The 21,504-nt window shown below is 42.9% G+C and overlaps 1 protein-coding gene across 1 annotated transcript in view; it reads left to right on the top strand.

Moving 5' to 3' along the window:
• LOC138283501 (complement component C6-like) overlaps positions 1 to 21,504 on the top strand; it is a 662,914-nt gene that overhangs the window by 611,200 nt on the left and 30,210 nt on the right. Inside the window, exon 16 of the mRNA XM_069221442.1 lies at positions 6,987 to 7,077. Within this exon, the coding sequence (XP_069077543.1) occupies positions 6,987 to 7,077 (91 nt within the window). The remainder of the gene's footprint in view (positions 1 to 6,986; positions 7,078 to 21,504) is intronic.

The following is a 21,504-nucleotide window of genomic DNA, read 5'->3' as shown; positions in this document are numbered from 1 at the left end:
TCAAGTCATAATCAATGGTGATCCAATGGCACCCAACAACGAGCCAGCGCCCGCTTAGCTGCACTGTGACACGCGTCTATTGCCAGGTCATCTACTTGTATGTTCTCTCCTCTAAGTTTCTGCTGCTCCAGCATGTTCCTTATTTAACTGATGTTCATGTATTGTTCTACCGCGAGTGTGGCTGTGGGAATGCTATTATGCTTTGGGTCCCCTGGCCTCTGGAGGCATGGGGGGTTGTGGATGGGCTCCAACGTTTTGTTACCAGTTCTGTTTGTATTATGCAATCTTTTTTCTCTCACCATTGTTGCTCCTGTATAAGTATTAAGATCTGCTTGCATGTAGGGCCTCATTTATATTAGAGTTGAGCCGACTCTAGCTTTGCTGGAGAGGGATTCTGATGCGTAGGATACCACCTCTTGCCTATCAGGATTATCCGGTGCATTCTTGGTTTCTGGTCACCTCATGGCGCCTATGTGTGTCAATCTTGTTATTATCACTCTATGGCGCTGAAAGCATTTTATTGGTCCATCCACATGGAATTTGTACATGCAAATTGTAAGACCGTGATATGTGTCTGACTGGTGGCAATGCTACTGCAAAACTGTGCGGTAAAAACTGGAGCTCTGTTAAATGGATAAAATCAATAAAGAGATTTGCCAAAAAAAAAGTAGTTATAGCACAAAACATGGGAAATGTTCGCAAAAACCTGAACTCACGTTACATCTTTAGACGTATCAATGCCAGCTGCAACGATCATTTAATTATATATGAGGATTTACACTAGTATCACTTTCAGTGCCCATACATTTAGGGTGCAGAACTCCTGGAATGCTTCGGAAATGATGTGGTGACCTGGGGTTCTAAGAAAATGTAGAAGCCTAAAATATTTTTTGTTTGTTTAATCATTGGACATTACCTTTGTGTTAAATATGTGTTTTGGATGTTATATGTATGTATTTATATATGTAATCCAATGCATATAAAATTAAGCCTGAATGAAATTTAATTACACTGATGTAATCTGTGTCATTTCAAGACTTTCACGTTATGCTTGTTATACGAAATTCCTGAAACTATGCAGTTATGTCACTTTGCATGATTACAGCAATTTTTTAAAATAAAGATTAGCAGTGAATGCATCATTCGTAGTACAAATTTACCACTAACGTATGGAAACAACACAATATGAGGGACGTTTTGTTTTTTTGTGCTTTTTTGTGCTTTCTCATGTGTGAAATGTGTTCTTGCTTCAAAAAGTTATCAGTGTGCATTTTGTACTAAAATATAGCACAAAATGACAGACGTGTATTTTGCATAATTAAGCAGAACAGATAATTTTGCTGAAATTTTGCATAATTACGCCAAATCAAAATATGTGAATTTCGTGCACCCTATATCAAATAGGTTCCTAGCACATATGATACAGAGTGATGTACATAATAGCAGGGCACAAAGACCCAGCAAATGCATGGCGTATGATTACAGACCATGTTTAACTTTAAGGAATGGGATAGGAGAGACTTCCATGGTGGACTATAGGCTGCAAGAGCTGAAAAATGCCTTATAGTGTGTTTTTGTGATGAGCTAAGTCTTTGGTTCCTGTAGATGTATGGAGGGGTGATGGTGTAAATCAGCTATGAAAAGGGATGTTGTTTACAAGAAGAATGAGGTCTGATATCTGTTTTTCTCCTTTTTTCACTTCTCAATTTTCAGCCTGGATGGATATCTCACGGCTCCTAATGCGACATTAACCAGCTTAGGCACTAATATTTTTTGTTGTATAAGCTTGTGTGTCAGTGCCTGTTTTTTCCTATGAGATGCAGGCCTGATGCAACCGATACAAGTCTGGTAGGGTGTGGGTAATGTTATGTTGCTTTCATTCTATAATCACACCGGGCCTCGTGTAAATGTGTCTAAAGCTGTGGAACTCAGCCAGGAAAACCAAGCCATTTACCAAAACAATGATGTTGGTGACAAACCAAAGTGCCTTTGTGGAATGAAAAGTAATTCTAAAATATGTGTCAATTGAATTAATTTAGGTCACATATGACACAGATATGACAATTCCTCGAAGCAATAGGGAGATGTAATGTGATGTAACATGGATTTTTAGAGTGCAAAGCTTGTCACCTGTGAGGGTATCCAGACGCTGAGATTCAGAGACCATTTTAGAGACAGCATAACTATCATATTTACACATAATTTTCACATGGGCAGGTGCAACATAAACATATACTTCACAGGTGAAAGTACTTCCAAAATTAAAGGGTACCCCAACAGATATCGTAGTAACAAAGACAGTGACTAAATGTTGATATGTGAGACAGACACAGATTAAAATTACAATATACAACAAAAAGAAGGGTAGTAGGGGTCACATCGACAGCACATCCTGTGCGTGTCGTACAGTAACATGGATAATATGATAGTTGTATTCAAACAAACACAATAGGGGTGGTGCAGAATGATTACCTATATCCTACCACCCCAAGGCATAAACCGTGTACTCAATAGAATACAACTGATACACTCCAAAAGGGTGGAACCACAGCACTCAATAAAAGCCCAGTTCTAATATGTTTGCTAGAAAAGAAATCACAAGGATTCAAGTCTGGTTGAATCTTTTAATTGACTGTTGCCATGCTTTCATGTGACGTCATGAGACATAGCTCCATATAACAATTGCGTACATCAACAGCCAACACGTGTTTCATCACGTCATGTGACTTTTTCAAGGGAGCAAGTTTTAAAGCAGCAAAATTATTCTAATGGTATCCCAACATCAGAGTAACTGTTCAGATCACCTAAGGTCCTCTGTATGGAGCGATGTCTGTGGATGTCTTTTCTTGCAAAGATATTAAAACTGGACTTCTATTGAGTGCTGTGGTTCCAACCTTTTAGACAGATTAAAATTAGTAAGGTGAGAGTAGGCAAAACTGACAAACAAGTAGAGTTTGTGGTTTCAATATTGGGTAGTGAGATGGGAAGACTGAGAATGAATTGTTTGCAGAGCACTCAATGAAAAGACTGCAGAATGATTACACAACTACGTTTATGTTGATTTTTGTAATATTAATGTTTGTGTATCATTTAGACATTAATATACTCCCACAGACTGTCACCTGACCTAGATGCTGTGGACCCTACCCACACAATTTGCTTGAAAGACAGGGATAGGAAATGGCAACATTCTATGGTATTTTAGGGAAATGGCAAAGATCATCAGACCCTAATGTATTCTATTTACTATTTTAGTTTTTAGTTTTAAAGGTTTTTTGTAGTGTGCTGTAAACCATCTAGATAGCCTTTAGCACAGTTGGTTTCGGTACAGGTGATGATAGTTCTAAACTGAGATCTCTTAACTATTGTTAGTGGATGGTTAAGATAAGGGGAATGTAAAACAATTACGCATTGAGGAGGTGAGGTTGAGTGTAAGTTTCAGAAACAAGTCGTGGTAACAGAGTTTCTATGTGAATATTTGAATAGATATATTTGTAGTAGCTTTGTGAATTTAGTGATGTCAGGTTCAAGTCATTTTAGGCTCCTGGATTGGAGATTGGGGAGGAATATGTTAGACACATAGGCGGTCATTCTGACCGCGGCGGGCGGCGGTCGCCGCCCGCCATGCGATCACCGCCAAATGGCCGCTCCGCGGTCAGAAGACCGCGGATGCCATTCTGGCTTTCCCGCTGGGCCGGCGGGCGACTGCCAAAAGGGCGCCCGCCGGCCCAGCGGGAAAGCCCCTGCAACATAGAAGCCGGCTCCGAATGGAGCCGGCGGTGTTGCAGGGGTGCGACGGATGCAGTAGCACCCGTCGCGATTTTCACTGTCTGCTAAGCAGACAGTGAAAATCATGGTGGGCCCCCAGGGGCCCCACGACACCCGTTCCTGCCATCCTGTTCCTGGCGGTAAAAGCCGCCAGAAACAGGATGGCGGGAAGGGGGTCGGAATCCCCATGGCGGCGATGGAGGATTCCCTGGGCCAGGGGAAAACCGGCGGGAAACCGCCGGATCCCCTTTTCTGACCGCGGCTTTACCGCCGCGGTCAGAATGGCCCTGGAAGCACCGCCAGCCTGTTGGCGGTGCTTCCGTGGTCCCCGGCCCTGGCGGTCATGGACCGCCAGGGTCAGAATGACCCCCATAGTCTGGCGATCAGCTATTCAGTGCTTTGCGAATAAAGCAGAGCAATTTGAAATTGACTTGTTCCTTCACAGGATGCCACTGGAGGGGCAGTGGTGCAGTAGAAATGTAGTTGCACCAGTTCAGAAACAAAAGGAGATGAACAGCATAGTTATAAATATGTTGAATCTCAGACATCGATTTATTAAGGAGTCCAGTATAGAAACTATTGTAGTAGTCAATGTGAGCTATCACCACTAGAAGTAAGACTATCATTTTCCGGGTGAGGTGAAGGAGAGGAAGGACTATTCTAAGTAGGCGCACATGGCAGAAGGTAGCTTTTGTCATGTTGTTTGTTGAGGACTGAAAGAGGGCCTGCTGTTAAACAGCACACCGAGTTTTGCCTTTTTCCATTGGTTGAAGGTGGGTCCCCCGGGACTCTGGCCACTGTATCTATCCATGAAACTGATATAAGCTGTGTGAGACTTTCAGGAAGCTTCTGGACGTGTTGTCTAGATTTATGTAAATGAGTAACATCAGCAGACATAGGATATCCTATGACTATCCTAGTTCATAGGATTCGAGGATCCTAGTGAGCAGGACCATGTAACTGTTGACTAGCATTCATGATGGAGTTGAACCTTCTGGACTCCACCGATGATTTTGGTACATCTGGAGAGAAATGGGCCAATTTCACCTGATGAGTGCAGTTCAGGAGGAAGAAGGAGAACTAGGATAGTGCAGGTCCATTGATGCCAACTAAATATTTCAAGATTTCAAGGAATAACTAATGGACAATGGTATTGACTATATTGGTAATTACACAGAGTGGTCCAGAATGACAAGGGCACAGGGTATGCCTTGGACAAAACAGGTGAGAAGTTCCTCTTTGATTTTAGAAACATAGATTCTGTTCCCCTGTGTGCGACTAAAGCCTGATTGAGAAGTCACTGAGGAGACTGACCTTCCAGACAAGCTGAGGGTTGGTGTCCGACCACAGTTTTAAGTGCTTTGGCAATGCAGGGTGGACCACAAAATCGGTCTATAGTTGGAGAGATTGCCAGGAAGTGAGGGAGGTTTCTACATGATGGGTGCATTGACAGCCTTTTTAGCAGTTGAGAGATGAAACTGATGGAGAGGGACGTATATTGATTAGTTTGGTGCTAAGTGGGAAGGCCAAAGTTGATGATCTTGGAACTGTAGACATCCCAATGTGGGGAAGGTATTTTTTTATCCTTGGTGGCAAGGATAAAATGCATTAAAGTGGTGGAGGCAGGGGCTGACAGCAGGGGTTATTTAGGTTGCATGGCAGAGGTGATGCACCCTCAAACAGAGATGTTTTAAGGCATGGGCAAAGTGGGCCCCAACCTTCCAAGGAGCTGCCTGGGAAAGTGAACCTTCTTGATATTTAACTTTTGTCTCACTACCCAGTGTCAACTAAGGATTTTTAGGGATCTGGACAATAACTATTTCAACTGTTTTTGTGAATTTGTTAAACTGTAATATGTAATTTAGTATCGTTTGGCATCATGTAGGCTTGAATTAGCAGGAAATGGTTAATCAAATTCATATTTGTTCTCTACAGTGGTCCTCAAAATTAGTATTTGCCAATAGCCCCCAAAATCCTTAAGATGACACTGCCCTCAAAGCATATCAATTCTGTTAATGAAGGACAGGAGATTATCATAAAGATCCGTTGGTGGCCTGAGAGGGCTTGACTGTTGGCTTGTGACGCCATTTTCCTGCAGATACTGAAAAAGCTACTTTGTTGAATAGACTGCCTCTGAGATGCGACCTTGGAAGTACTTTTTTTAACCCTAGTGAATGCTGATTTGTAACCTCTTGAATGTATTCTACTGGCAGCCAGATCAGTAGTTAATGTTGATTGGTGCCACAACTTTCAGTTACTCTGCCCTGACATATTAGGAAGAACAGTTCATTGGTAAACCATTGGTTCATCTCTTGTGTGGCAAGGGGAGCACGTGTATCCAGTAATGTAGTTTTCTTCTTTAGTTGGGGAAAAGGTCATTGGTGGTAAGTGAATGGGATTCATGGCAGTGCTTAATTTGTAAGTAAAAACGTTCTGGTTCTCAAAGCCCTCCTCTTAAACACACGGCTGCAGCACCGGAAAAAAAAAGCACAAATTAAGCACTGATTCATGGACGTCCACATACTACTGGGACAACTCCTCAAGCCGTTGGTTATTTAGGTTTCTCCAGGCGGTACCCTCCTCTTTGTCCTATAACACTCGACTCATATGTATTGTCATTCTCTTCTTACCATTTTTGAAGTAAGTGGATTTATTATTAGACTAGAGTCTTTCTTCTAATGAATTTCTCCCTTTTCTGTGTTTTTCACTCGGATGTGTATTCTGATATCTTCCTTTTATAAAAATCAAATATGCATACAGTAAATTATGTTCCTTTAATTAAATCCTAGCTTTAATAACTGGAGACACGTATTGAACTTTACAAAAGCTCTTACTAAATTAGATTCTTAGGTACTTTGATGAGTTAGTATATCTATTAGAAGAGACAAGAAAGTTTGTTGTTTGAACTTACAAATCTTATCTCCCAGTCTGTACAAGAACTGCCAGTGTTTATGCCCAACGAGAACATACACATGCTACTGCTACAGTTCAAGGTGCTGTGTTTGCCTCGCAGCAAATGACTAATATGTTTTGGACAGATTAGAAGACTTCTTATTTTTGCATTCCTTCCATATTACTCAGCAATGTGATTGTGTTGATGTCCTGGCAGGTAAGTAGTACCTGGCCGGTATGTCGCTGAAACCCATCTTTTCTGTCGCCAGAATTAGTGTGTAACTTCTTTTGGAGGCTGTACTTAAATGTATTTGTTTCCTTTACAGAAGTGCCAAAGGGCACTGGAGACACCTGCAGCCCAGGGCAGAAGAACGTTGGCTCTCAGTGTGTTTGTATGTCTCCTGAAACGGATTGCGGGTAATTTATTTTCCTGCTTTTAATCATGCTAATGTTTACCAATGTTTTTCCAAGACCATTTGGGTAACCTGGGCTTTTTTACCTAAATTGTATCTTCTCATTATTTTTAATTCCGAGCATAAAATTGTTAATGAAGATTCAGGGCATCAATAGTAGTGTTAGGTTTCAAATGCCAGAGAAAAAACGAGTACAGTAAATGTGTTCTGTGTGTTCCAGTCAACATTAGATTGAGTGGCTGCAATCACATTTTGGACGCCGGATCACAAAACATTGAGGCATATTTAAGAGCCCCTAACACCACCTTAGTGTCGCCACAGCGTAATATTTGGGATGCTAAGGCGGCGCTGAAGTGACATTTTCCCACGTCATATTTACAAAGTTGGGCAATGCATACATTGCACCACGTTGTGAACCATTGCGCCACATTATGGCTGCGCCAGACATAATGTATGCAAGGGATGCAAGGAAATCTAAGAGATTTCCTTGTGCCATTTCTTACAGCACTTTTAACGTCTGCTCAGAGGCACATTTAAAAGGGGACATACCATTATCTATAAAATGGGCTCCTATTTTCGGCGCTACTCCTGCAGAGTTTATTAATGTAGTCGTAAAACAATTACGCTATTGCCCCCTAACCTGCACCATTGTGTGCCGTACTTTAAATACAGCGCACACATGGTGGTGGTGGGGGGTGGCGCTAAGGGGTACAAAAAAAACGTTTCTTAAATCTGCCCCATTGTTGACTTGTGCTTTTACATTTTCTCAGTATCAGGTTAGGCTAGTGCTTGGAGCAAACACCATTTACCACTTTATTATGAAAGCACTGTATTCCGAAAGTGTTGTAGGATGTACTGCTATGTTGTGGTTGTGTGTTGATGTCTTCTTTTCTGGTGTTGCATTATGTTGTGTCAGTGGTTTATTTTTCTTCTGTTTTGTCTTTTTGTGTGGTATTATTGTATTGTCTTGTTTCGACTTGTAGTACGGTTTCTATGTTGCTGCATTTAGGTTAGTTGTTATTTTGAGTTGTATTTTGTTATTTTTTATTTGTGTTATGATATTGTGTTGGATCTACATTTCCAGCCAAACGCTAAACGTTCTTTAAAAGTTCTCGTGTCAAAAAATATTACCTCTGATTCTGAGTGTCCTGGAGATTGCTGTAGTATTTATCACACCCAATAAAATCCGATACTCCTGGAATGGAATTTACTGGGTGTAATCACTAGTTATCGATATTTTACGCACCAAAATCTGTATATCCCAGTATTTACTGCATCTTTTTAAACCTGGTTAATGTTGGTGATATTGTGCTGCAGAAATGCAATGAGAGGTGTTAGACTTTTCATCCTTGGTGTGGTCTCCCTTAACTTTTTGCCTCTGTTCCCCAGGTGGTGGATGTGTGCTAGACTCTGATTTTGCTGTTTGTGTTACTCTGGGCACTTTGCTAACCAGTGCTAAAGTGCAAGTGCACCTTCACAAAATGTGTATGTAATTGGTTTATCCATGATTGGCATGTTTGATTTATTAGTAAGTCCCTAGTAAAGTCCACTAGAGGTGCCAGGGTCTGTAAATCAAATGCTACTAGTGGGCCTGCAGCACTGGTTGTGCCACCCACATAAGTAGCTCTGTAATCATGTCTCAGACCTGCCACTATGGTGTCTGTGTGTGCAGTTGTAACTGTAAATTCGAGTTGGCAAGTGTACCCACTTGCCAGGCTTAAACCTTCCCTTTTCTTACATGTCAGGCACCCCTAAGGTAGGCCATAGGTAGCCCCAAGGGCAGGGTTCAGTGCATGTTTAAGGTAGGACATATAATAATGTGTTTTATATGTCCTGACAGGGAAATATTGCTAAATTTGTTTTTTACTGTTGTAAGGCCTGTCCCTCTCTTAGTGTAACATGGGGGCTACCTTTAAATATGATTAAAGTGTAGATTCCGTTTGGGAGTGGATGGACATGTGGAGTTGGGGTCTCTGAGGTCACAATTTAAAAATACACTTTAGTGAATTTGATTTTAAGATTGTGTGTTTGAAAATGCCACTTTTAAAGAGTGAGCATTTTCTTGCTTATGCCATTTCTGTGACTCTGCCTGTTTGTGGATTCCTTGTTTGGGGCAGTTTGACAGTTGGGCTGGTTGCACCTCACACTAGACAGTGACACAAAGGGAGCTGGGGTGTAGTCTGCATTTCCTGATGAGCCATCTGTGCTAGGAGGGAGGGGAGGAGTGGACACAATGCAGTCTCCAACCCCTTGGTGAGTGTCTGGGGCCTGGCCTGGGCAAGGCAGGATTTCACATTCAAGAGAGACTTTGCTTTGAAGTAGGCCTACTTTAAATGAAAAAATGGGTATGAGCAGGGCACCCAAACCACAGACTTTGGAACACTTCTGGAAACCAAGAGGAACCTCTGCCTGGAGAAGAGCCGAGGAAGAAGAGCTTCCCTGCCTGTGACTGTGCTTTGTGGAGCTATCCTGCAGTTGCTGTTTCTGCTAGAGAGGCAGCATATTTTGGTATTTTATTTCCATTCAAGCCTTATTTGTGCGAAGCCCAAGGGCCTTGCAGCTCTATTAATTGCACCTACAGCTTTTCGATGAATGTAAAATGTAAAATTTCTGTTTTGTTAACTTGTTTGATGTCCACTTACAGCTCTGAAAACATGTCTGAAAATGATATATGGCAATCTTGGGGTATCAACATATTTGTATGCTAGGCCCTAAGTCTGACACACACTCCAAGGAGTGCTCTCATGCTGGCAGGGCTTTTTTGTATGTAAAACATATGTATTAGCAGGAAGGCCCTGCCACTTACAACAGTGGTGAGGATGATTGAAGGAATGTAACAGTCATTTGGCTGTCTTTGGTTGGCTGTCATTGAGTGGTTCAAAGAGATGTGTGGTGAATGGGATGGTTACATTTATGTAAATTCCATCTGTGTTGGAGTGAAACAATTAAGAGAAGTTATGAGGAGGATGGGAGAGCTGCCAAACGTTTATGTAGGTCTTGTGGCATATTGCTTATTGAGGATTTTGTGTAAGAGGTAAACATGTTTGGATTGCACACCCTTGATGGTGGGATGTCCTGCAAGTCTGAGATCCAACAGTGGTGTAGTCAATCAGTCAATTTCTGGTGAGGTCAGTTGTTTTCTTATAAAAGATGCTGATGTATTTAGATCAAGTTGAAGGTCTTTAATTGAGAAGCAGAAATGGGAAAGTGGAGTGGAATTATTCCACTGAAGTGAGTTTAGAGAGCCAATCTACATTCTAGCTGACATCCTTCATATTTGTGGTTTAAATCAATATGTTTTATACTTCTGCTTTCATCGTTGACATACAGATATACTTTATGGAGTTAGAATGAATTGGGATGGGTTATGCCTATGTTTGTTGAATTGAATTTGGGAATTAGGCAGGCTTAACGAGAATTAAGCAACATGATAGCAAAATAACTGAGGTATGAAAGGCAGAAGTTCTTCCTCTCGTACTTTTCCAGGCAAGTGATGCCCAGGACGAGAATGCCTTACTGATGTAACAGGAAAAATAAGGATGGAGGGAAATTCCTTCTTTGCCCTAAGTAGCTGATGTTGTGAGAAGGGGATGGCCTGGTCCTAAGAACTGTGCCTGAACCTGCTGGATTGTGAAGGTGTTGGTGTTGACTTTCGTTTTATAAGGCTTCTTGTGGAGGAAATTTACTTCTGTGTCCTGTTGAGTAGAAATAAGTAAAAATTTGGAACCAAAGCTGCATATATATTTCTCTATCTTTTGTTTGGCTGATGGGAAATTGGACTCTTCATCTGTTTCTTGACTGACTTGTGATTTGGGAAAAGGAAGGTCAACTCATCATGTTACCTGGCTCTGACCGTACTTGCTTTGAACTGGTGGGTGTGGAGAGGTTGCATTTCTTTTTTTGTAATAATTGTTGTATTGAGTATTCTATAAAAGCCCTGACTGCAGGCATGCGCGCGAATTTTCCTGTCTGCACTCAGTGGCGTCCGAGTATTTGGAATTTCCTTAAATATTCTGTTGAGAGATGTGTATTTGCTTCTATACTGTGGATGACTGGTGTGAATTGAAAACTTCTTTCTTCATTCTGATTGGCTGTAGTGGGGGGAATGGGAGTCTAAGCTCAAATAACCCCATGAACTGGCTCAGACAGTGCTGTCTCTGGATTGAGGTGTATAATATGTAGATGTGTTGCAGATATGACTTGTTTAATGATTACATTCATAACTGGAATTATCAGTTGCTAAAGTCATGAACTTAAGTGTATGTGTCTTCAATATGTTGTGGTTGTGTCTCAGTTTTTTACTCAAACTACATTAACAGAGTCTCTGCATTGTACAATGCTTGTGCAATGTTCGTAAACAATTGAAATGATACAAATATCATAATTCTTTTTTTCCTTTTCATGAAGAATATGTTCACATGAAATTGTTGTAAGCACTATTACTTCAGGCTCTGCTATTTCTTTCATACTATATGTTTGAGCTCTTCTGTTTCCTTCATAAAATGTGGGAAAAGCTGAACATGCGCAGAAATGTTTTTATAACTACTGTATGTATTTTTAAAATAAATCAAATATATGTGATAATCATGCTGACTCATTTACTTCCATTGTTTTGTCTTCTTGCTATGCTAATCATAACAGTAGTCTGCCAGCTTTAGCAGTAGTTTTATTTTACAAAGGGAAATACTAACAAAGATAAGGACTTTTTCAAAAATCTCTTCATCAGATTCTATAAGATCCCAGGTATTAGACTATAGGTTAGAGAGAAGCTTCACCAGGGATATCACAATCGATGTCATGTCAGATTGCAGCACACCCTTTAATCAAAAGGGACATTGATCACAGGCTGCTGTTTGCGTCCCAGAGAAGCACAAAAGTGATACTGTTAGAAATGGGTTTTTTGGTTGGCAGTCAGGTTACCCTCTGTCCAAGCAAGAACCCTCACTCTAGTCAGGGTAAGTTACACACAATCCAAATTATCCTGTGCCCACCCTCTGGTAGCTTGGCACAAGCAGTCAGGCTTAACTTAGAAGGCAATGTGTAAAGTATTTGTGCAATAAATCATACAATAACACCATATAGTACCACAAAAATACACCACACAGCGTTTAGAAAAATATAGAATATTTATCTGGATATTTGTAGATCAACACAATAAAAGATGCAATAAGAATTTGTAGAAATATCACTGAAAAGTGATAGAAAGTCTTAAGTCTTTAAAAAGCAAACAAAGTCTCTTTCAAGCACAAAGTACCTGGTTTGGAGTGGAAAATGTCCACAGAGGGCCGCAGAGGAGGAGATGCGTGGAAAAATGGTGTGTGCGTCGGTTTCGCCCCTTCACACACGGACTTGCGTCTTTATTTTTCACGCGGGGAGACGTACGTCGTTCTGTGGGAAGAAAAATGGTGTGTGCGTTGGTTTCGCCCCTTCACACACGGACTTGCGTCGTTATTTTTCACTCGGGGAAGACGTGCGTCGTTTTCCGGCACGTGGGCCGACTCCTTCTACAGTATGGTTCGCGGGATTACCAGATGTCCCAGGGTCTGTGCGTGGATTCCTCGGCTTGTTATCCGGCTTCGCGTCGTTCTGGGAAGCTGTGCATGGAATTTTCTTTCTCACAGCAGGCGTCGCGTCGATTTCCTCTCTGGAAGTTGGGCGGCGTTGTCCATGTGAGGCCGTGCGTTGAACTTCCGGTCGCACCGTAGGCGTTGCGTCGAGCAGCGTCGGTGTGCGGCGATTTTCTCACCGTGGAGCAAGTTGTGCGTCAAATGTTTCGGTGCACGAGGAGTCCAAATGAAAAAGAGAAGTCTTTTTGGTCCTGAGACTTCAGGGAACAGGAGGCAAGCTCTATCCAAGCCCTTGGAGAGCACTTTTGCAGCCAGACAAGAGGTTAGCAAGGCAGCAGGCCAACAGCAAGGCAGCAGTCCTTTGTAGAAAGCAGACAGGTGAGTCCTTTGAGCAGCCAGGCAGTTCTTCTTGGCAGGATGCAGGTTATGGTTCAGGTTTCTTCTCCAGCAAGTGTCTGAGGTGGTAGGGCAGAGGCCCTGTTTTATTCCCAAATGTGCCTTTGAAGTGGGGGAGACTTCAAAGAGTGGCTTAGAAGTGCACCAGGTCCCTTTTCAGTTCAATCCTGTCTGCCAGGGTCCCAGTAGGGGGTGGGGCAGCCCTGCAAAAACAGAGTCCAAAAAGTGGAGGGAGGCAGGCAAAAAGTTAGGGGTGACCACCCTATGGCATGTCAGGTCTAACAGATAGGAAATATTTATTTTGCTATTTCAGAATGCCACAGTAGCTCTTTGCTGTTTTGAAAACTGGTATGCTGCACGCATAATTTCTGAAACTCAGAAATAGGCTTAGCATTTACTGATTCAGCTGAATGTAGCATAGCACCTATAAATAGGGTGTTTGGACTATAGGTTTCAATGAACATGAATTATTTCTGTTATTCTATTTATTCATAACCTGCTTCACTGTTTTACTGTTTGTATTCTGTGTGGTTACCATTCACATTTTATGCATTAGATTAGGATATTGTGAGAGGGCGGGTCTGCTCTGCCTAGATTTTTTGCTTTTGGATCACTGGGTTTTTGATCTTTTACTGTGAGAGAGCCTCATAGATTGTGACTCACCCACAGCAAACTCATGGTAAAATGGACTGCACGTTTATTGCTGGTGCCGCCTTGTTAAGCTAAGACTGCTGTGACACAGCCAGTGTAGGAAGCCGAGGGCTGGTTACACGTGATCCTGAGTGCCACGTGTGTGCACCCATGTGAAGGCTGTGTGGGGAGGATTACTGTTGTGCCCAGCCCACGAACTGCACCTAAGTAGCCTGGCGCAGAAGGGACCATGCAGAGTGGGTGGTGACCTGGAGTAGGCCTTATGAGATGGGTGCACACATGTGAGGGATAGTCAGTGTGCTTCATTGCAGTGACACTTTATTATATACCAATGAGAAAGGCTGCCCTAGGATGCAATCCGGTTTCCTAGGGTCCACATACTCCAGAGCCACACCAATATACACTGTAACGCATATGAATAGAACAATGCAGTAAGTTACAAAAGCATATCTGTACAGCTTATGGGTCATCCAGGAATTACAGCTTTCTCTGACTCAGCTCATGATCAGGGCCAATTATTGGTTTCTCCAGTTGCAGGAGACGGGCCATGCATCATTCAGACAGCTGTCATTCCGTGGCAGGAACCGGGCCTGTCCCAGGCCCCTCAACAAGGAGGGGATCCTTGGAGGAATTTCTGGGAGAGGCCCTGGTAGGAATGTCGAGGGGCTAAGTCTCTCAAGGCACATGTGGCAACTGACTCCTCGGGGCCAGAGATATCCCCAAAGGAAGGTATGTGACCTTTTACCCCCATGGAGGACCGGCAAAGAAGCACATGGGGCTTCACCATCAATTTCAATGTTGCCCTCAGGCTGGGCCAGAGCCTGGGGGCTGCCTCCAAGACAATGGAAGGGCAGGGGAGAGCGCCATTGTGCATCCCTGGTGAAAATGTCCATTGCGAGGGAATGCTGTTGCACTCCCTTGATGGTGGAGGGTAGGGGCCCAGGACCCTATCCCTGGGCCTCAAAAAAGAAAATGAAGTTGGGGAGTGCCGTAGTGCTGTGAATATGCCCCCACGGCTGAAGCCAAAGTCGGGGAGGGGCATTGCACTTCCCGTGAAGAGGAGAGAAGGACCCAAGTCCCCATCCCTGGGCCCCATGGCTGAAGACAAAGCCAGGAAGCGTAACCACACTCCCCACGAAGATGCAGCTAAGGGGCCCAGGAGCCCATCCCTGGGCCCTGTCGAGGAAGGTGGAGTGCCATTGCATTCCCCCGTCAGCTGAGAGGGCTTCTGCCAGCACCATGTCTGCCCACAGGAGTGGGCAGACACAAAAGAAGAGTCAGGGGAACACCGGTACGCCTCTCCCACACTGCCTGCTTCCAGGCCGCCTCACCAGCATTGAACCACCAGAGAAGGCTGACCTCCAAAAAGCCAATAGACGAGTGACGGCTCCTGTGGCTGCACTCGAGTGTGCAGGCCAGGCAGGGAGCCGGCAGGAGTTGTGGGAGGTGGGCTCCCGACGCCGCTCCCTAAAGAAACTCACCAAACATTGGGGTGTCTGATCAAGACACCCCAAAGCTGGAACATGACTGCAGCACAAGGCCGCCAATGAGGGGAAACGTCAAGTGGCTCTACTCAGGGCATCAGGAGAGCCGCTTATTGTATATGCATGCTCCCAAGGGAGCACCCCATAATGTCCTGTGAGGCAGATCCAAAAATGGCCCAGAGGTTTCTTGTTTTTGGCAGTGGTGACCCCAGGAGAGCAAGGTCACCACCAAATTGATCCTAAAGTGAGGGGGGGAGCTCCAAGAGGAGTGCAGCCTCCCCCCAAGGAATGTCCAAATGTCCTCACTCTCAGTTTCAGGGGACTTGAAAAGGATCACCACTCAAGGGTCTCAATGTGTCTGCAAGTACAGTCCCAGATGGAACTTTAGTTCATGGTGGTGGAACTGCGCCCTCTAGCGGTGATGATCATGGCTGCAGTCCTTGTGGCCTGAATGTGATTAGCAACAGATTGCCATGATGCTGAACACACTCTAGGGGTAAATGTCTGTAATTACATGTGTTGTTAAAGAAATTAAGTCCCTTAGGGGCTATGGTAAAATGGTAACATTATTATTATAATAGATGTGATTAACAATGTATGGCTGCAGTATTGTGGCCAATGATGTGTCAAGTGTATGGTTATATGAAAAGGCATCCTCTAGGGGTAAAAGATTTAATTACACAACTGAGAACAACCAGAGATGTCCTTTAGGGACTTAGTTAACTGTGCATCGTTTTTATGTTGAATGCTTCTATGTGGAATAAGATGGACCTTTGCCCAAACCCTTTAGTGGTGTGGTTGGACTGCGTGGATCATGCTGGGAGTAATTGTAGCAGCACAAATCATTCCAACATTCCTAAACATGTTTCCTGTTAATGCTTTATTTGAGTAATGAGACTGACAGGCACTAGTGATGAAAGTAGATGAACTTTATTGCCAGTATTAGGTGCTCTCACTCCAAGTTACAGCCAGATATTGCAAGGAATACAAGAGAATGTTTTGCCATGTGCGTTATTTGTTTACATCTCCCTTTGGGAGAGGCAAGAATGATTAAGCAATGCCATCTAAAATTAATTCTATCAGCTTGTGCATACTTGTAAATTGTTGCACAGTATTGATTGGTGTGTGTGTAATACATGTTTTTTCCTTTATCAAAAGAAAAGCACAGACTGGACAATCATTTCTTGAGTGTTATTATTTTGTGCTTGTCAATGGTGATTACTAGCCCACACTACCTACCTTGTGTAAGCGCTACCCTTTGAGAGTCAAGTGCTACAGTAGGATGTTTGGTTTCCAGTGGTGGTTGAGTGCAGACCAATTAATTGTGCAGGCCACAAAACTAATTGACTGCCCTCCAATAACTATTAAGAGTATAAAAATACAATCCTGCTGCTTAGTGCTACTTGCAGTATGTTACTATTTTACAAAAGAAGGTTTTGAGTTTCCATGGTTGTCCATGACTTTATCATAATGGACTGATTGTTACCATTAAAAACACTGCTGCTCAATATTGCTCAGTGGGTTGTGTATTGGTTTCAGTCCAGCTGGGTTTATGAAATGGGGTGGCACAAAATCCTTGGTGCCAGGGGATTAGAAAGCCAAACACGGTGACTCTAGTGAGGTACTAATCCTAGAGAATGAATCATTTTGGCACCCTTCGCAGGGAACGAAATATTTGAGCCTTTGAGGAGTTTTCAGTGATGTACACAAAAACTATGATTAGTTTAATGGAGACATCTATTGTAATATTGGTTATATTACCTCCTTTAGAATAAACTGGTTCCCTCTATTTACTGTAGGTTTGTCAGACCTGGCTTATAAAAGGTACTCCCCATGCTTTGGATTCCAGATTTTAAGTCTCATGTTTATTGAATATGTTTGTTAAATATGTTTCAATCTGTTGCAATAGGTATAACTTACATGACACCAATTCCACAACATTTCCTTAACAGAGGTGTTATAATAGAGGAGGTGCAGTATCATTTGCTGTGAAGACACATGCTGCATATGCCTTTGAAATATTGTACTCATATGGTGGAATATAATGCTGTAGATCCCAAAACTGGGAATTTTTATACATATAGACTTGAACCGGTATCAAACTTACCACAATTTGGAAGTCCCTTTGACTTACCAGGAATACCAGAATTGGTTCAGCTTTGATTTACTGCGGGTACCACAGAACGTTTGAATGGGTCCCCTAAGTGAGGAAGGGGCCACCTGGCTTGTATTAGTTGGGTATTCACCCTATCCTGATGCAGCAATTTTAATAGTCCCAGAAGTAGTTTGACTATTGAATCAAATAGTTTTATTAGGCCACTTTGGCAATATCTATTACAGACAACTTTTGCCATAGCAGTTCCTATAGGATCTGCACCACAAGCACAGGTTATCATACAAACAATCAGTCTACAGACAATGGGGGTCATTCCGACCCTGGCGGTCAAAGACCGCCAGGGCCGCGGATGACGGAAGCACCGCCAACAGGCTGGCGGTGCTTCCCTGCCCATTCTGACCGCGGCGGTAAAGCCGCGGTCAGAAAACCGGGTCCGGCGGTTTCCCACCAGATTTCCCCCAGCTGGGCTAATCCTCCATGGCTGCGCTGCAAGCAGCGCCGCCATGGGGATTCCGACCCCCTTCCCGCCAGCCTGTTTCTGGCGGTTTTCACCGCCAGGAAGAGGATGGCGGGAACGGGTGTCCTGGGGCCCCTAGGGGCCCCTGCACTGCCCATGCCACTGGCATGGGCAGTGCAGTGGCCCCCTAACAGGGCCACAGCATGCTTTTCACTGTCTGCCTAGCAGACAGTGAAAAGCGCGACGGGTGCAACTGCACCCGTCGCAACGCCTGCAACACCGCCGGCTCCATTCGGAGCCGGCTTCAGTGTTGCAGGCCTCTTTCCCGCTGGGCCGGCGGGCGCTACCTCGGGTAGCGCCCGCCGGCCCAGCGGGAAAGTTGTAATTGCACCAGCGGTCTTTTGACCGCGGTGCGGCCAATTGGCGGTTCCCGCCAGGCGGGCGGCAACCGCCGCCCGCCGGGGTCAGAATGACCCCCAATATATGCTATTCTGGGGAAGATGCCCATAAAACAAGATGAAATTCCATTCTGGGTTGCTTGTAAGGCTCGTAAGGCCAAACAGCTGGAAGCATCCATCCTCACACAACACCCAAGACATGCATAGGATATCTTCTTCACTATTTTAAGTAGCATTTGCAGAGAAGCTGCTGCTTTGGCAGTAGACCAGTAGATGGCAGTGGTTCCTGATTAAGATCAGGAGCTGGAGCTACCAAAGATTAATTCGTAATTATACACATTTGTAGGGTGAGACACCTTAGAATCATGAGCTGTTAACCCACATCTTAAAACAAAAAGTCATACCAAGAGTTCCAGCAACAAAAGAACCACACTGGAAGTTCAAATAAAGGTGGGTGGAACTTGTGCAATTTGCTGTAGTGTAATTACGTGAAATTACACCAAAACTAGGGGAGAGCATGTGGATTTACACAAGGAGTGTAACCAGCCATTTAACACTATTTTTGTAGTCCAAAATGTACTCTTGTGTCCAAAACGGACACCAGGATGCATTTTGCACAAGTAAATAGTGCAAAATGCAGCAGAAAGTGAACAGCAGCAGCCAACTGCTGCTCAGACTCGCTAAGTGTGTTGTTCCTGTGTTACTGCAGTAGGATTTGTGTGCCAAATTGCTCAAAATTATGCTTATGGGTATAATTATGTCATTTTCGGTCATTTCAAAGACTAAAGTGAAAATACCAACATTACTCAAAATGTTCCAGCATAATTAACATTTTGCCCATGCCTAAAAAAAGAAACAAAGAGTGAGACAGAGAACAAAGACTGGATCACTGTAAACTCAGGAGTCCTGCTAGGGCGGTTATAATGTATGGGTCCATGATAAAAATAAAAAGACTGGTAACAGAATACTGATAGGCATGTTTCCCATTCTTTTCAGTATCCTAACAATAAAGTGGTTGACAGAAGTGACAGACCGAGTACCACAGAAAAAACAATCATGTTAAGCAGAAAAGTGAATGAGAATGTGAAGCTGAAGTTAGGGTAAAGAAGGAAGAGAAAGGTCCCACCTTCAAGATTCACATTAAAAAGGACAAAGTGGCAGGACAGACTGAAAACATGCCCTGCAAACTACAGATACATCTGCAGAAAGGGACTTGAGTGATAGTGCAGCAGAAGTGACGATAGTTCACTATACTCTCCAAGAGTTTCTAGTGGTGAATTAAACTGAAAAATATATACAAGATGGAATATCAGATGGCCATGATAGAGAATATGATATAAAAATATAAATTGAAGGGGCCAGACAACATAAACTAAAAAACAATATTCTGGCCATGTTTATGTGATGTTTATGATATTAATCTTTCATAGGATGACTTGCCTCTAGGCCTCATAAGGGATGCATCTTGATGTGAGGAAGTGATAATGCAAGCATTCTCAGGGAACAATATGCAAACAAGTGGACTTCAAAACAGGCTCCAGTCTTGTTCAGAAACTAAACATGTTACAAAAAATACTCAGATAAATCTTGCATTCTCCTAAGGAGTAGTCCCCTAGTGTAAGGTCATTATACTCTGAAGCCAAAAGCAAAACGCGACATAAAAGCTACTTCAGATCACTTACAATATCACAGCATAATAGTGCTTTGTAGTTACCGACCTTGGTATGGTTTTAAAACATGATGGATCATATAGAATAGTTTTTAGATTTTAGACTAGTTACAATTGTTTTGCAGAAAAAATACAAAACAACCTTGAATATTTCGAATGGATTTTTAGCAAAAATATAGCTGCCTAAAATCAGTATTTAACCTCTCTCTTAGTGGGTTTCAATAGAAATATTCAGGATTGCCCACAGGCTATAAGAATAGGTTTAGTTTGTTTACAACAAAGATTATGGAGATCTTATAGGAAGATCCTGATGCGTTATTTTACATTGATGATATTTATATCACAGACATGACTTGAATGAACATCTGACTAAGGTGGACGGGATAGTGACTGTATTGAGAAAACAGAGATACAAAATTAATGAGCCCTGTTGAAATTTCTTACCCTTGGAAGAGTGCACTTGCCACATTACAGTGAGTAGATGAAGCCCTTGTATGATTTGAGTTTTCCTGTGTTTGCTGGAAAATATTGAATGGAAACACACAGTTGTCTTACATGGAATGCAAGCAGACATGTTAGAGACTATGGGCCTGATTTGAGATCAGCGGAGAGGGTGCCCATCCCAACTGTGATTAAATACTCTGTTTACCAAAACCTCAGTCTACTTGCCTGATTTATAGGTGGACAGACCTTCAGTATCGCCAGCTCAATTCTTGAGACGGTGCTCCAACAGCCCAGGGGAGTGAGGGCCATCAGAGTTTTAGTGATTCAACCTCCTGCCCAATTTAGAGTGGGCTGCTGAAGAACTAGTTTTTGCTTTCTTTCACCCCCAGGTAAAATCTGGCAGTAAGGGACAGTGCAAAGGTTTAAATGGCCCCCCACACTATGGAAGAAAACTCTATGGGGGTCACTCTAAATCAGATGCTATATATTTACAGACTAGGAACAATAAAACAAACATAGTGATTATAATAATTCCTAGTGCTTCGGGCTACACATACGTAGTTTTCAGTGAAGTATAATTTACACCCACAGACAGCCATATTGAAAGAACAATCTTTGACAATCTTTGGTGCAGTAGAATTAATCTTTATAGCCTTTCCTAGATATACACTGGAAGCAACAACAAAGGCAAGTACACGTAAAACTCACACTGCTTTGGGTGCTGTGGGCTACTATATGAAGTGCAGTTGATGTAAAGTTTCAATATGACCCTACCCTCTGCAGGCAATAATTGCTACAATATGCTCAAAATATTGCACAACTCCTAATGTGTTACCACTACGAACAGTCAAGAGTATGTCGCTACTATGCACAAATACTCTTCAGCTTGTGCTGCAGTGCAGAGGATTTTTGAAGGTGAAAACTTCAAGCCACTACAAACACATTCTAAAGTTTTGGGTCACTCCAGTGCACAGCCTGTAGAAGTGCATGCCTTATTAAGTTAATTACAAAAGGCTGATCCTGACCCAGACTAATATTGTCAGATTCAGCCTTCTGTGTGAAAGACTACAATAGAAATGTAACACATTGGTGCTTGAAAGGGTTTAAAGATTCAAAAGGTTGCTATCCTTCAGAATAATCTTCTGTGGTCCATATGTATTTTACTGTGCCCCATGAAAGTGAAGGAATTCACAGCAAAGGTAACTGTGCAGAGGATCCCCATACGTTAGCTGTGGTAACCAGGCCTCAA

Source organism: Pleurodeles waltl, chromosome 1_1 (assembly GCF_031143425.1).
Source record: "Pleurodeles waltl isolate 20211129_DDA chromosome 1_1, aPleWal1.hap1.20221129, whole genome shotgun sequence".
NCBI classification, from domain to species: domain Eukaryota; kingdom Metazoa; phylum Chordata; class Amphibia; order Caudata; family Salamandridae; genus Pleurodeles; species Pleurodeles waltl.
The sequence above is the reverse complement of the archived record's forward strand: the minus strand, read 5'-3'. Positions and strand labels throughout refer to the sequence as shown.